At 29.4% G+C, this 17,746-nt stretch overlaps 1 protein-coding gene across 4 annotated transcripts in view; it reads right to left on the reverse strand.

Annotated features, from left to right (window-relative positions):
• Positions 1 to 3,486: 3,486 nt before the first annotated feature.
• Positions 3,487 to 17,746, reverse strand: part of LOC135952102 (uncharacterized) — a 54,414-nt gene continuing 40,154 nt past the window's right edge. For 3 of the 4 annotated variants that reach the window (XM_065501898.1, XM_065501899.1, XM_065501897.1), the window contains one exon: positions 3,487 to 5,135. In XM_065501898.1, coding sequence (XP_065357970.1) covers positions 4,989 to 5,135 — 147 coding nt within the window. In that variant the 3' untranslated portion in view covers positions 3,487 to 4,988. The remainder of the gene's footprint in view (positions 5,136 to 17,746) is intronic. The other variant, XM_065501900.1, reaches the window with a different exon arrangement.

Below are 17,746 nucleotides of genomic sequence, written 5' to 3' on the forward strand. Positions count from 1 at the left end.
GAACTTTGACCTCGATGCGCGTCCAGAAATCGTTGACCGATTTGGCTCAAATTTTCAGCACTTAACATTTAGGCATAGTGTCACAATATTCCACCCGGCACTCTTCAAAATTTTAACAAAAAATTTTTTCCATACAACTGATTGTCACTCTAGTATACATTGTATAGCACAAGGTCTATTAATAAGGTCTGAGCAACTACCCAGCTGATCATTTTTTGCCTCTTTGTGTTTACATACTGTGTTTGTAAAAATTTGTTTACATTTTTAGAGTGCCATTGTTTTTTTTCAAATTTGTTTACTTTTGTGTTGTGACATTCTTTTTATATTCTATAAAAATTTGAATATTGAAAACTAAAAAAATAAAATAAAAACATAATAAAATTAATAAAAATGCGTTACTGCTGAAATATTGAGAAAATATTATACCAATTTCACAAAATAATTAATAAAAAAATGAAATTTCACAAACAAAAAAATGATATGGTTGATGTTGTTGTGAAAATTCTATTACTTACATCAGCTGCATCACAATTTAAAGAGCTGCAATTTCTTACCACACTTTGTTCGGGAGATCCTTTGGAGTTTGAACGCTATTTTAGCCTTGATTTTCATGTTTTTATTTGTTATTTATTATTAATAGTTCTTGAATTTTATAGATTTAAAAAACTAATATGTATGTATGTATGTTGTTGAAAAGAAAATTATATTATGTTCGTTTGTTTTGGTATTGTAGTCAGAAAATGTCATTAACTCAAAAAATTGATTTTTTTTTGCAATAATTGAAAAAATTTAAAAGAAAAATAATGTAATTATATTTTTAAATGGAATTTACATACTATGGTGTATTTAGATTTTCATATTCTCTTAAAATGTAACAATCCTCTACTGAAAATTTTAAAATTTTGAGTTAATACCCTCTTGTTGATCAAGTGCGATATGTATGTACCTGAAATATACATGATCTATCGAAAAAGAGTAATTAAAGCAATTAAAACATGATTTCCAATATTTTAATCTTAAAAGACAGTGATGAGCTTTTTCCCAAAAAAAATAAAAGTACTGACAAAATGTTATATCAATTTGCTAACGTTGTTGTCCATGATATTTATAAATAAAAAAACTATATTTTCATTTATTATTTTATTCAAAAAATTTTTGAAATTTTCTGGGAACAATTTTTATTGTTTTAATTTTTATGATTTTTAGTAAAAAAAATTTAAATAATATGCGCGCAATTTACAGTAAATTTAATGTCAATGGATATTTAATTATGTTTAATGATATTTTTGGCTAATATACAAATATGTATACTTGAACTAAATCATTGCGTAATGCGATTGTACTGCTGTTCATGTTCAATTTTATAATATTTATAAATGAAAAAGAGTTTGGAAAAAAAATAAAAAAATTTATTCCTATTATGAATTTCTTTATTTCTGTGAACAAATGAAAAGTTATGACTGCCCATATTACTGACACTACGCCATTTCCAATTGTATTTCAGAAATTTCTAATTATATTTCAGAAAATTCCAATTGAATTTCAGAATTTTCCAATTATATTTCACAAATTTCTAATTATATTTCAGAAATTTCCATTGGTATTGCTATTTTCTTTTTAATTTTCTGAAATACAAATGGAAATTTCTGAAATACAATTGAAAAATTCTGAAATACAATTAGAAATTTCTGAAAAATAATTGGAATATTCTGAAATTCAATTAGAAAATTCTGAAATATAATTGGAAAATTTTTAAATATAAATGGAAAATTCTGAAATATAATTGGAAATTTCTGAAATTCAATTGGAATTTTCTGAAATATAATTAGAAATTTCTGAAATACAATTAGAAATTTCTGAAATACAATTGGAAATGGTGTAGAAATAAATTTTATAAAAAAAACTAATTTTTTCAAAGCACAGTTTATGCCAGGGCACACTTAGAAAGGTGACTGCGATGAAACAGCTGATTATTTTTTTTATTCAGTTTGAATTGTCAATTCACTTGTGGTTGTTGTGGCGAAAAATACAACAAACCCAAAAGCAAAAACAAGAACAGGCAACTTTGACAATTCACCTACTTTTTAACAAAAACAAAGTACCTGTTGTTTTTGTATTGTTGTAGTGATGCAGTCACCTTTCTAAGTGTGCCCTGGTTTATGCTATGTGTCTATCGTTATTTTGAATTGTTGTTTTCTAAAACCAAAACAACGTATCATAAATATAAATTTGTATGAATAAATATAAATTTACATAAAATTGTTTTTTTATGTTAAATAAAAGTAGTTATAGATATTTTTAAATATTTTGTACGCTTTTTTATTTGTTTTAATTACTAACAACTACTTATTTAAACTAAGAAAAGTACTTCATTAAATTTTCATAAAGTATGCAAACAAATTCAATTTTAACAAATTCATTAAATAATATTAAGAAACTGCCTAAAATAAGGTAAAATACTATTTATTAATTAATTACTCAAAATGTATACGTTATTTTGTGTAAGAAAATCGTGCACTTGAATTAAAGCAGCTTGAACTAGTTTTAAAGGTAATAAAAATTATTCATGTGCTTGTAATATTTATTTATTAATGCTTTAAATATGAGAAAATTAAATTTAAGTCATAATTTTTTGCATTGAAAAGGAAAAATTTAAAAAAAAACTACGTATGGGCTGATATTTCATTGTCCAAAACATATGCAACAAATTGCTTCGAAAACATTTATGTCTATAAAACTTAATATTTCGTGGCAAATCCCATATTTGCAATGATGACCTTATATCAGCAAGGCAGTGAAGCTATCAAATTGGCAATAAAATTTGCAGGAATAGCGTTCCAAGCATCTACCAATCCTTGAAACATAATATCTGAATTATTGCAATTTTCGTGATCGATTCTTTGATTAACGATTTCCCAAAGGGGTTTAGATCTGGTAATTATGGTGGCCATTCCATTACCGAAACTCTTTCTTGAGCTAACCTCGACTTAACAACATGTGAAGAGTGCTTGTATCCGTAATGTAATGTTCCGGAACGGAACAGCTATTCGTTGCTGTTGTGTGTAAAGTAATTATAAAATCAACTATCAACCACTAAAAAATTATTATTTTTGGATTTTTATGTCAAATTCGTGTTACATATTTTTAATGTGTTACGTTAAGTCAACATTACGGTTACATTCCATCAACGGTCGTCTAACCCAGCCTTAAATGTCAAAATACGTTTTAGTATTCTACTTTGTCTATTTGGTTTTTCATTTTTATCTTTTACTAGCTAATGTTAGTTCTTCAAGTTTCTCCAAAAACTGTCTCTTATTAAGAACAAGTAAGAGTGCTATATTCGTCTATGCCGAATCTTATATACCCTTCACCTTTGATGTTGTGGATGCATTATTATTTTTTATAATAATTAGTATATATGTATACATGCCGTGTGACCCCCCTTTAAGTATGTAATAGAAAGACTGATTTTAAATTGTAGGTCAGTTACATTGTTCTTTTATATATAATTTAACAATATAATCAAAACAATTTGTTTATACATATGTTTATTTATGCATTCAAATATGTAGGTCGACAATTATAAGGTGTATGTAAGTTTTTGTGTATAATTCATAATTTTCACAATTACAAGTTTTAAATAATACCTATAATATAGATCACACATAAATATATGTACATTAGGGCAGTTACCAAATTTTGGGCCTAGAACCACGCGATGGCAAATGTTGTGTTATTTACGAAAATATTTTTTAGATTTGAGCCAGGCTGATATATTTAAAAAAAAACTATTTGCGTTTTTTGGATAAAAAAAATAAAAAAAAATCTACAAATTTTACCGCGTTTTTTAAAATATGTAACATTTAATGCTCTATTCGACTTTACTAGGGCCATTTTGAAGTTATTTCCCTAATGTACATTAACCGGTCCTTAAAAATATATTTGATTTGGATGGATCTTATGTTGTTTTGTAGTAGCTTCAACTAACTGATGCTAAATTTATTTTACATCAAAGTTGAGAAATATTGAAAAATGGATAGTTGGTAAATATCGATTTACCTAGACAAACACAAAGCAAACATTATTGTCTTAATAAATAGTTTAGATACCTAGTTTTCGAGATACTGGATCTGAAACCGGACCAAATTATCTAAAAATGATATGTTTTTTTGAACACTGAAAATCAGTCAACTTTGAAGGGCTATATCTTCTGAACCAAAAATCTGATTGTAATAATATTTTAAATCGTTAGACAATTTTCTGTAAAATAGGTTTTTTCAATGTTTTTAGAGGCACATGCAATTTTTTGCAACCTTACATGTTGTACAGGCTACACTGTGCACTGTGGCAAATTTGTTCATGTTCTTCGGTGTGGGGAAATCCAGTCGATGTACATAGTGTTATTTGTATTTTTTAAAAGAGCGTCCTTTTTGTAGGAAAATGACATTTGATGTTAGACATACAATTATCCTGACAACGTTGTTCGAATATGAACATAACATCGACTAGAGTTGTCCACACGAGACAAATTCATGTGCGTACAAGAAGTTGTTCGCTGTGTGAACAATTTGAAGCCTTGTCATTATCTACTAATGAATAAAATAAGACACATCCAAATCTATTTGTTAAGGTCAGTTCTAATGTATATACATACATATATATTTAAAATTAAAAATATATTCTTAATATTTAATATAACAGAAATGTATTTTATTGTTGCATTTGACCATCCATAATATACATAAATATGCATGTGGGGTACACGCGTATATATGTATGTATGTATGTAGCAGAATGATCTTTTCATACAGTGGATATTGTCTTAAATCATTGAAGACGCTGAAAGTGAAATAAAAAATTATTTATTGATTTTTGGTATCACTTAGAATTCAATTTGGATTGTTTAGTAGATAAAAATATTAGATTAGTGATCGAGAGTAATAGTAGTGGCCTAGGAAGAATAAAATAAAAAGCTAGAAATAGTAATATTAAGGGAAAAAACCATTTGGTGTAAGTACAAGACTAGAATTTCCGCTTTTCAAAAGTCCTCGTATTAAAGCGAGATCATCAGGAGTTAAGGACCATCCACTAAGTTGACCAATTGATTGCAATTCAGGGCATCTTTCCATTAATATCTATAAAATAAAGATAAACAAAAAATTAATTTTTTTTTAATTCAATGTGCATTAGGGATCTATAGTTGACGCAAAAATTAGTCTTTTCGAAGAAAAATTAAGTAATTTTCTAAAATTTAAATTTTTTCACACTACGATTATTTAAAAAAAACAGTTACAATATTTTAGATCAAGTTTTTAATTAGCGACTACGCTAATACATTTATGTATCTTGTGAATTGCGACTGTTTTTGTATTTGAAATATGTAACTGCATTTACAATTTGTATAGCTTTTTGTGTCCTACATTGCAAAACCTGTTGCAGACAATATTGCTGGTAGACTTGCCAACCGTCCCGTTTTGGACGGGACAGACCAGTTTTAGAGTCGAATGTCCCGTGTCCCGGCGATACTCTGAACGGGACGCCATTTGTCCCGTTTTAAAAAAAAAAAACTTTTTCATTAATTACCACAAAAAATATAAAAAAATCAAAAATTGGAAATACCGATAAACAAGGATGCTTTATTTTCTGAAATATAGTATTTTCTAAAAAAAAAAAAATTATGAACGTAGTAAAATAAAAAAATTTTAAAGATTTTATAAACTATTTTTTAATGAGGTGAAACAAATTAGGTACACTTCCTCTTTGCGCATGTGAAATTTCATTCAAATCGGCGTAATGGTTAGTTATTGAAGTTACAGATTTATTTCCCTCTTTTTTTATTCTCATACCACTGTGCGTTGTCGAATCTTTTCTTAATAAAGTGGTCTTGGGGAATTACATAATAAAGGGAATCTGTCCAAAGTTTGATATCATTGTCAGTGAACGTGGCTAAATTGAAATGCATGATTGACGTATTTACAAATACGCAAAAAGTTGATTACCATGTTAGACAAAGATGTTCAAAATCATGTATAAGACGAACTCGAAGTACATAACAAATATTTTATTCCGTACCTTTTATTTTCATTGGTTCAAGTCCTGAGTTAAAAATTTTGAAAGATTTGTTTTTAGAATTGTAACTTCTTGCTGTAATATTTATATATTTATAGGAGCTATAGGTAGACTTGCCAACCGTCCCGTTTTCGTCGGGACAGACCAGTTTTCGAGACGAATGTCCCGTGTCCCGGCGATACTCTGAACGGGACGCCATTTGTCCCGTTTAAAAAAAAACATAACTTTTTCATTAATTACCACAAAAAATATAAAAAATCAAAAATTGGAAATAAATAGTATTTTATAAAAACTGAATATCACTATTTAACAATATACATAGGTACTTAATGCATTAACTTCTATGAGTTTCAATAAACTCATTAATAAACATTATTTAACTTTCATGAAAAATAAATGGCACGATACTCGCTCTAGGATGCTTGTACCTTTAGTTAAAGGTGAGTTGTTGGTCCATTGAAATGTACTGAGTTTGTTGAATTTATTACTTCAAATAATAATAAAAAAGCTGATAAAAGCGATTAAAAATATAAATTTTAAATTATGGACTGAAATAGGTAAACTTTATTAAATAACCCGCTGCACTTCGTTACTCCTACGTAGTAAAATAAAAAAATGTTAAAGATTTTATAAACTATTTTTTTAATGAGGTGAAACAAATTAGGTAAAATTATAAAAAAATAAATTTTCAGACAAAGTTTGAAGAATCTCGCAATTTTAATTATCCAGATATTCAAAATTTACTATGTACTTTGAATGGAAAGTTTCACACCACTGTTCCGATCTAGACCATTTTAGCTAAACTCTGTACAGTGATAAGAATTTGATTCATACAAAGTTTAAATACATTACAATTACTCCAGATATTCGAAATTAACTATATACTTTGTATGGGAGGTGTCACTCCCACTAATCCAATCCCGACCATTTTACAGCCAAACTATGTAAAATGATAAGTGAGCTATCGGACAAGTTTGAGGAATCTCGCAATTATAGTTCTGAAAATATTTATTTTCTTTTGTGTGATTAAACCTTGTTCCGATGACTTAAACCTTGTTCCGACTCTTCCCAATTTGGTTAAACTTCATGTCGTGATATGAAATTGATTCATATAAAGTTGGAAGAATTTCACAATTATAGTACTCCAGATATTTGAAAATAACTATTTACTTTAAAAAATTCAGTCTCGCCCATTTTCAGCCAATATCCGTATAGTGACAAGAATTTGATTCATACAAAGTTTAAATACTTTACAATTATAGTACTCCAGATATTCGAAATTAACTATTTACTTTGTATGAGAGATGTCAGGCCCACTAACACAATAACATTTTCACCCAAAAAATGTAGAATAGTAAGGGTGATATTAGGGCAAAATTGTAAGACTTCCACAATTATAGTTCTCCAGATATTCGAAAATAACTATTTACTCCTGTATAAAGTTCGAAGACTTTCACAGTAATAGTTCTCCAGATTTTACACAATTAAAATTAATATGTTATTGCTGCAGTGCTTGCACTGCTCCAAAATAACACTTTTTGTCAGAACTTGAAAAGCGTCCTAATGGAGGTGAGGACATGCTAAAATCGTTTTCAAAGATTTTGAACACCCTCAAAATTTTGAGTTATTTTGAAACAAGTGTTTTAAGGTAGGTAGTACTTCTAAAACACTTGTTTCAAAATAACTCAATATTTAAATTTTTTTCTATGAAAACCAAATTTTTTTTTGCACAGTGCTTTAAAGACAATTTTATATAGACAAAAAGGAGATATTACTTATTAAAATCGGTTTATATTTGCAAAAGTTATTAAACTTTTTCGAAGAAAGTTCGAAAATATTTACCCTGTTTTTTTTACATTTATATGCGCTGGGGGAGAAAATACTCAAAAAGGTATTAATGAAAAGTTGAATAACTTTTACAGTTTTCATCCGATTTGAAAAATTAAAACCATGTTTTATTAAGAACTTTTCTTTATACATTGATATAAATTTTTATAAGCTTTCACATCAAAATAAGCAATGAAAAGCGACTCAAATCAAAAAAGATCGTAACAAAAACAATACTTATAACTTAAAAATGTATCAATAAATGCATGTCATTTTGAAGCGTAATAAGTTTTCTTTCCCAACACGTTAAAAAAAATAAAAATTGAACAAAAACTGACTGAGTTACAGATCGATAAGTTGAAAAACATCACTGTAAACGGGTTTTTCAGAATAACTTCTGAATTTGAAGGTGTTTTTGAAATTTTTTGACACAATTTGTAATGTACTCAGCAAGTCCTATAACCCACGCTAGGTCATTTTCCATGTTTTTTTCCATCGTTCTCTGATCATTTAGTGGTGTCCCGTTTTGGAAATTTCGAAAGGTGGCAAGTCTAATTGCTGGACTTTTTTTTTTAACACTCCGTGCTTTACATGATTAAGAAAAATTTCATGTTTCAGAGAACCAAACTGAATTTTGGTCGTACAATCCAATGGTATACTCTATTTTAAAAAAGATCAGGAGATAATGCTTTGTTAAATTTGTATGGTCTATTGCTATTTTGGATTATATTTTAAGCCTTGTTTTTTTTTGAGCTGAACAAAATTAATGTTATAAAACTCTCGTTTCTGAACAGCTTTTGTTCTACGACTTTGTTGATAGGTTTTATTTACCTGAGCTAGGTAAATAACCACTAGGCACCCGGAGATAAAACCACTAGGCACCCGGAGATAAAAAATTTTAAAGGTGTATTTTCGATCACAAAATTTTATGATTACGACTGAGTGACGAATTTAAAAGGTCAACACCGCCCATGTATTTGTTATATTCATGAACAATGTTTAGGCACGCATTCTTTAACGCATTACGAAATGGAACTTTCTGAACTTTATACGACTTCAACCTATCGTTAGCTTTGGCTCTATACACAAAAGAATCAGAGCATTTTACTTTACGTGCTACTTTTCTCTTCAAAAGAGTTGTCTTTTCCTTACCTTTTCTTCTTCCTGATCTACGTTTCCATTCAATGTTCAAGTCTTCCTTATACTGTTTAATGGTTTTGGAAACAGTGTGATTTTTTCGATGACCATTTTGACCGAAATAACAGTCGAAAAATATTGATTTAGAAAAGCTAATTTCTGAGATATTTTTAAAAGCTAACGTGATTAAAAACAAGTAAGAGAGCTATATTCGTCTGTGCCGAATCTTATATAAATAAAATAATTTTTTTTTAAATATTTTTAGGTAAACAAAATTTAATTTTTTTTTTTAATTGTTTTTCAAAATTTTTTTTTGAAATTTTTTTTAAAAAATTGTTTTTAAATTTATTTTTTTTCGAAAAAAATGTATGACAAAAAAAAATGTTGATGAAAAAAAAATTCGGGTTAAAAAATATTTTTCCCGATTTTGACCCATTGTAGGTCCAACTTACTATAGCCTTATCTACATCGTTGCAATAATAGGTCAAAAATCGAGGTTGTCCCGGTTTTTTGCTCATATCTCTCGAAAGCATGTCTGACAGAATTATTGAAGATTTGGATCCCGAAGATATTTGTGGTCTTCAGAAAATTGATTTCAACAGACAGACAGACGGACGTGGCTTAATCGACTCCGCTATCTATAAGGATCCAGAATATATATACTTTATAGGGTCGGAAATGAAAAATGTAGAAATTACAAACGGAATGACAAACTTATATATACCCTTCTCACGAAGGTGAAGGGTATAAAAATAATAACTTGTTGGACCAAGGATAAGTTTTGACTGGAATAGTGTGTATACGTTTTTTTGACACGGTCTTTAAATAAACATAAATATCTTATAAATATCCTATCAAGTTGAAAATTGAGTTCCTCCAGTTACTAGTTACCTATATTAGAAATGGCAGTATAGAAAGCTTTACTGCCATCTCTAATATAGGTACCCAGCAAAAACTTTGCTTACCTAGTAAGCCAGCAAGTATAATTGGAGCAAAGCGATAACTACTTATTATTTGACTGAAACACTACTTACCGTTGTTCGAGATTTTTAAAAAATTCAGGGGTCAAGCTTACAAATGTACTTACAATCAGTTGAGAAATAAGTAGTAAATTCACAACAAGAATATGTAGCTAAAAACACAAAAAATATTGCCTTGTGTGGGAATCGAACAGTCACATTATTTGCTTGTGTTTGATAGTCAAGCTGCTAACTCACTGCTCCATGTACGAGTTATTTTATTGTAAGTTAACAATAGTTTTAACATCAACATATAAATGAATATGATATGAACAAAAAAATTAATGGCTTTGACAGGTGGCGAACCACTAACCTCCCGTTTTCCAGTCAAACACACTAGATAGCTGTGCTAAATGCAAAAGTTCATTACCAGCCTGCATAAAAATAAGTACTTATTCTAGTAAATAAAATAATGTGCTGGGTAACCACCACTCCTTACAAAAGAATGCATGAAATAACTAGTGGTCATTACAAAAATTCACAAAATTTTTCCTGGGTAACCTCGTGGTACTGACCACGTTCCATGGAATATTAATACCATTTTTTTATGACCAATTTGGAGGAACTCAATTTTCTCTGAAATGGATCTTACGAAAAGCTTTTTCGGAAATGGGTCTTACGAAAAGCTTTTTCGGAAGACCCATTTGCAGGTAAAGCTTTTTTCAATCTATCCCAGCGGCGAAATGTTTGAGGCCTTCAGCTATAAGGCCTTCTGTAAGACCTTCCTGGACCTTTTTTTAGATCCAGTACTCATGCTCGCTTGCCTTCTCAGGAAGACCTTATGGAAGGCCTACCTGCTCCCTTCTTTTTGTTGCTACAAACGTAGTACAAGCAGAAAATACCGTTAAAAACTCACATTCCAAAGACAAAACTACAAATATAAAAAAATGCGAAAAGTGAAGAGAAAAAAAGAAGTAAACTTAAAATAGTTTTGCTTTAATTCTTGGACAAAGCGGTTGTGAGAATTTTTTACTTGGTCATATTGGATTTTATTATAAAAAAATTAAAATAAATGTATATTCTTTCATTTCCTTAAAATTTAAATTATATTCATTTAATAAATTGGTTTTATTTGACAAAAATTCTAAATTTAAACTTTCTTCATTTTGTTATTATTTTAAGTGTTTGACATTATGTTTGCTGGGTAGCTCTCTCACCAATACATCTTCATTTTTATTTTTGAACATCACTGTTCTAGAGCATTGTAAGTCCGAAATTCTCTTAAATTTTGACTTTTTTTTGACTTTGTTTTATTGTGTTCAATTGTAATTGAAACGCGTGTATTTGCTATGCTTCGAACAAGAACAACCAACAACAATGCTTAATAAATTTCTGAAAAAAATGACGATAGTCCGCCATACGTGTTTTCTTCGCATGCTCAGCGATGAATGAACAAAAGTCGTTAAAAGAGCATAACAAATGTGTGTAAATTTTTCAAACAATTGTTGTATGGCGTGAACATCACTATTCTGGACTCTAGAGCCGGGATCGGCAGACATATAATACAACATTTTTCACTTGTATAAATGTAAGAGCGAAAAAACAAGAAATGAGAAATAGTTGTACTCTCATCTTCACTACAAAACAGGCATGTAAAACTGAACATGTTAACTAACCTATTTGTCTAGCAATTATTGTGTATTAAAAAAAAATAATAATTTACAAGAAACTTCTAAAAACCCAATTAAGCATCTAAAGGTGAGAGAAAAAACATTTAAAATAGTTTATAATTCTAAAAACTACTTAATATGTAGTGTAGATGCTAAAAAAGGTACAAAAATAATATGAATTATACACCTCTGCATTAACATTTATTCATAACCCTATGTCTCCACGTAGCAATTTTTATTGCTAAGCACAAGCAATAACGTCGGCAGAACAACAGCATTGCTGATTGCTTTAGGTGGAGAAAACGTTCGTCACAAATACAAAATTTTCAACGCGAGAATTTCTATGAAAAACTGTGTTGTATTTTGCCCATATTCTGTATTGGATGATTTTTTTCACTAATTTCTTTGTTTTTTTTTACTTTTGGTACTTAAATAAATTAAATATGTATAAATTAATCGCACCGAATCATAGAAAGAAGAAATTTTACATTAATGACAACTGAAATGACAGCTTATTGCTTAGCAATAATTGCTCAGGCAATCAGTAGAGCAATCATTGCGCAATGGATTGCTACATATGGCAATTTGCCGTATACACTCGCAAATTTCATTGACGCAATCAAATTTGACAATTGCAGCAATAAATATTGCTACGTGGAGACCTAGGGTAAACAAAAGCAAGAAACGAGCGACAACACAACCTTATTCTGTGACAACTCATATGAGACCACAAAGTATACAGAGGCGTCACGAGACAGAAAATAATATAGTTCTATATTTGTTTCATTTTTAGTAACTGCCCTTTTCATTTTGTTTTAGTCTTAATTTTCTGCCGCAATAATTCAATTTCTTTTCGATTTAGTTTGATGCAATCATTTATTTTTGTAATATTTCACTTTTAATTGCCATTGTACATGTGGAGTTTTATTTTGCAAATGTAAAAAACAACCAAGAATTTTGTTTCATTTAAATTTACACGTAAACAATACAAACATTTTTATAATTATCCATTTTAAAAAATTTTGTGCCACAGACTACGAACAAATTGTCTTACAAATTTATTTGTTTGTTTTGTTCACATTTCTTTGTCTACCAAATTCGTGTTGTATATAGCGTTTTGCTTTAACACATCACTGATATTGTAGTACAAAATATATTGCTATCTCTTTTTATGAGAACTGCCCTAACATCTGATTTGGCGTTTTTAAACGTCAAATTTGACACTTCTGTATATTCTGTGTATGAGACTGAATTGTGTTTTCTATGCGTGTGAGTAGTCTGGGTAAATTTAGTAACGCCCACAATGCACAGTGCATACCCAGCGGCGAAATTTTTGAGGCCTTCAGCTATAAGGCCTTCTGTAAGACCTTCCTGGACCTTTTTTTAGATCCAGTACTCATGCTCGCTTGCCTTCTCTTGAAGACCTTATGGAAGGCCTACCTGCTCCCTTCTTTTTGTTGCTACAAACGTAGTACAAGCGTAGTACAAATATAAAAAATGCAAAAAGTGAAGAGAAAAAAAGAAGTAAACTTAAAATTGTTTTGCTTTAATTCTTGGACAAAGCGGTTGTGAGAATTTTTTACTTGGTCATATTGGATTTTATTATAAAAAAATTAAAATAAATAAGATATCGCTTACACAGAAAAAAGTTTCAACATAAATATTATGATTCGAATTCATTGATTTCAATTCATAACATTTATAAATAATTTCTTAAATAGTATGATTTTTTTAATATTTTATGTTTTGAAATAAAATCTAGAAGGCTTGAAAAATATAATTTCAATTTCATTTTTATTTTTATGTTGTTCAAAAATGTTTGAAATTTTTCATGGAAAATTTTTAGTTTTTTTATGATTTACAGCTACAAAATGTTATAAAAAGCGAGAAAATGATTAAATTGATTTAAGAGGATGAAATGCTTTTATATTTATGAATGTTTTATTATTTTTAATGATAATTTTTAAGTTTCAGATATTCTCCATTTTATCTTAAAATATTGGCCAATATATGGCTATTATGCAAATATTCTTGCACTAATTCATTATATAATGCAATTATAATGCAATTTATTAAAAAAATTAAGTAAAAAAAGCAAAAATTTCCGTCATGTAAAATTTTATAATATTTATGAACATGTTCTTATTTTGAATGAAATAAGTTTGGGAAAAAAAAGTCAAGTTCGATTAATAATATTTATTACAAAATTCATTCCAATTATGAATTTCTTTTTTCTGTGTAGGCCGGGTAAGTTATTAAATTTTAAACATAGTTTAGGCTTAATCAAATATACAATTTATTTAACAAAATTTATTTACAAAAGGCCTGAAAACAAGCCTGTGAAGAAGGCCTGCTACCAGGCCTGTTGAAGAAGGCGTTCTATCAGGCCTGTTGAAGAAGGCCTTCTATCAGGCCTGTTAAGGAAGGCCTTGGCTGGCTAGGACATCGTGTGTAAAAAATGTATGAGTATGGAATGGGTCAATAAGTCCTTGTGTCTGCTAAATAAGGCCTTCCAGAAGGCCTGCTTACTACTTCTTTTCGCCGCTGGGATATAATGTATACCATAGTAGAAAAATAGAAGGTAGTTTCATTCTCTCTTTATTTTTTCAAATTCTATATCTGACATGCTTAAGGATTGTGACGTTTTCATAAAAATAGTAATGCCATATTAATTTAAAATTTTCCCTTTCATTCTTTGGGAATATTTAAATTACATTAATTTGAAAAATATTAAAAAACATAAAAATTAGTTTATTTTCCCCAACTGCAAAAATACCAAATATTTTTGCAAACATTCAAACATGATTTTTTTTAAAGTCTCTACATTACCCAACATACGACAACAGCGGCTGGCTATATCTAAAACTCAAAGTGGGGCACCTTCGACATGCAAATTTTTTAAACGCGTGCCATTTTTTGTTTTCCATCAGATTTCAAAGACTTTTTATAGTTTTTGAAAGTGCTCGGCTAGATCTTGAAAATACATTCATGCGTGTGCTGTCTCTTATAATTAAAATATAAAATATTTGCATAGTAATAACATAAATGGAAAAATGTATACGAAAAAGACCTATAAAAATAGTCAACGTGTTTCAATTATAAGTAAGCGCACGTTAGAAATTGAATCAATAACTTCCAACACAACATAATACATTTTTATTTAAATACTAAATTATAAATTACACATTTTCTGTAATAAATGTCTCGATAATCAGAATCATTTTTAGGAATGTGGCAACGCTTTTTATAATTCTCACAAAATAACCCCCTGTCTATACCTGACAAATATTCATCATAACAATAAATGACATTTGTTGTCAAGACAAAATTGTCTAAGCAAAAGCACTAACAATTTTATCATAACGAAGCAATAATACTAATAAATGGAGACTATACCTGATAATTCTTTATCTAGACAACCATTTTGAAGTTTATCATGATAAAAATTTGTCAAGTATAGACAGGGGGTAAGGAAACTTCAAAAAACCTTATTTTAAAAAACAAAATTTGATTGAAACTACCTTCTATATTTTTATCATGATGTATACTGCCATCTCTAATATAGGTAGACTTGCCACCTTTTGAAATTTCCAAAACGGGACACCACTAAATGATCAAATTCGTTTATAAATATTATCCTATTTTATTTATTAAAATCAACAATAACACATTAATTTTAATTGTGTAAAATAAAATCTAGACTAATGAAACTTTAACAAAACAACAACGTAAATAAAATAGGAATAGTTCATATTATAGGAACATGTTTATTTGTCTGTGAATTATAGCAGAATAATGGAATATCTGAACCGATGGTCTTAAAATTTGTTACGTATGTTCCCCTATATCTGGATGGACCAATAGGCTATTTTGAAATTTCAAGTTGGCGTCGCAATTCCCATACAAAGTAAATGGTTATTATGGAATATCTGCTGAACTATAACTGTGAAAGCCGCAAAACTTCGCCGAATTTACTTCAGTATCATTGTGCGCACCTTGGCTAAAAATGGGCGTGACACATACAAATTAACAGTTATTTTCGAATATCTTGCAAACTATCACTGTGAAAGTCTTCAAACTTTATACGAGCCAATTTCTTATCTGTGTATGAAGTGTTACCAAAAATGGGACTGATCGGAGTAGGGGATGTGGCACCTTTCATAGAGAGTAAATAGTAAAAATGGTATTGTGGTAGTGGGCGTGGCACCTCTCATACTAAGTAAATAGTTAATTTCGAATATCTGGAGTACTAAATTTGTTATGTATTTAAACTTTGTATGAATCAAATTCTTATCACTGTACGGAGTTTAGCTATTATTAGTTTAGCTATATTAGGCAATTTTCATACAAAGTACATAGTCAATTTTGAATATCTGGATAATTAAAACTGAGAGATTCTTCAAACTTTGTCTGAAAATTTATCTTATATATAAAAAGAAATGTACATTTTGATGTCACCACTAACTGCGAAAACGGGTCGACCGATTTCAACCATAATTTCAGAGTACGTTGGGGATGGTCTGTAGATGGTTTATGTGAAGTTTGCACGAAATCAGCATAGTGGTTCCGGAGATATGGCTGGACCGATTTTTATCAAATTTTCAGTGAATCTTCAGATTTTTGATTTTCGGTCTGTGGGCGGAGGGGCGTGGTAAAATCAAATTTTTACACTATACCGCTAATGATTTCAAGGTCAATAATTGTGGGCAAACTTTTGCATATAAAAAAAAAGTTAAAAAAAATCCAAAAAAAAAAAAATTGTCAAAAAATTATTTTTATTTTTTCATTCGAGAAATAAATGTTTTTTTTCATTCCCAACGATCAAACAATGCTAATTTTAATTTCGTTGCTTAACATCATTCTAAAAATTTTAATTCACAGTGGTGTACTCTGAAGCGAATGATTTGGTGTAACATGTCCGATACATACCAAATTTTCATATCGTTCGATAAAACAAGTAGGCCGCTGTTAACATTGTACTATAAAACTGCTTTTATATTATCAACCGATGATAAATAAAATTTCCGAAAGTACAACTAATATAGTAAACAACGTCGACAAATCAGATTTCGTTCCCGCCGAACTTCTGCCAAATGCAAATGAATATTCAATCCGTTTTCGACAAGGTATTCAAGTCTTACAACCAACTACAAAAATTCGGATTGGCTGTGGGAACGTGCAATTTTGGTACCAAAAAATGATAATGTCAACAAGCTCAATGAGCGAATTAATTGAAACTGACTGGCGAAACAATGAAATACACATCGATTGACACAGTAATGAACGAAGAACAAGCCTCAATTATGCTACTGAAACATTGAAGGTTGGATCACAGATAATGTTTCTCCGCAACATAAACGCGCCAAAATTATGCAACGGAACACGATTGCTCATCAAAAAATGTTCACCAAATTTAATTGAGGCAACAATCATCGGTGGTAGATTAAAATGCTAAGACGTAATGATTTCACGCATACCAAAGATTTTCAACGACAAAGCATAAGGCCAATCGTTGACTATTGCTGGCTTACATTTGGAAAATTCATGTTTTGTATGTAGTTTGCTCCCGAGTAAATAAAAAAAAAGAAACGTATATCCCTTGTCCTTAAGATTAATTCATAAATATAATATCCCATTTGCCTTAAATACATCCGTTTCTTTTTTTAAGGGCATATCATGCCACTGTACTTATAGATATCTGATACAACTTTGTCAAATGACCGGGGGAGTCTGTGTTTTTTTTTCTCCGACACTGTATATTCAAATCGAGATGCAATATAAAACAGAATTATTGTAAGGGCCAGCAATGCGGACCGGGTTCAGCTAGTTTTTTATAATTTTACATAATTTGTTTAAAAAAATATTTCATAAAATCTTTCACATTTTTTTTATTTTACTCCAATGGGGGTATCGAAGCGCAACGGGTTAAGCTAGTATTTAATAAAGTTTAATTATTTCAGTCCTTAATTTTTAATTTATATTTTTAATCACTTTTATCAGCTTTTATTAAATCTTTATTTGAAGTAATAAATTCAACAATCTCAGCACATCTTAAGCTGAAATTAAAATGGACCAACAACTGAG

This window comes from Calliphora vicina, chromosome 2 (genome assembly GCF_958450345.1).
Source record: "Calliphora vicina chromosome 2, idCalVici1.1, whole genome shotgun sequence".
Classification (NCBI taxonomy): Eukaryota; Metazoa; Arthropoda; class Insecta; order Diptera; family Calliphoridae; genus Calliphora; species Calliphora vicina.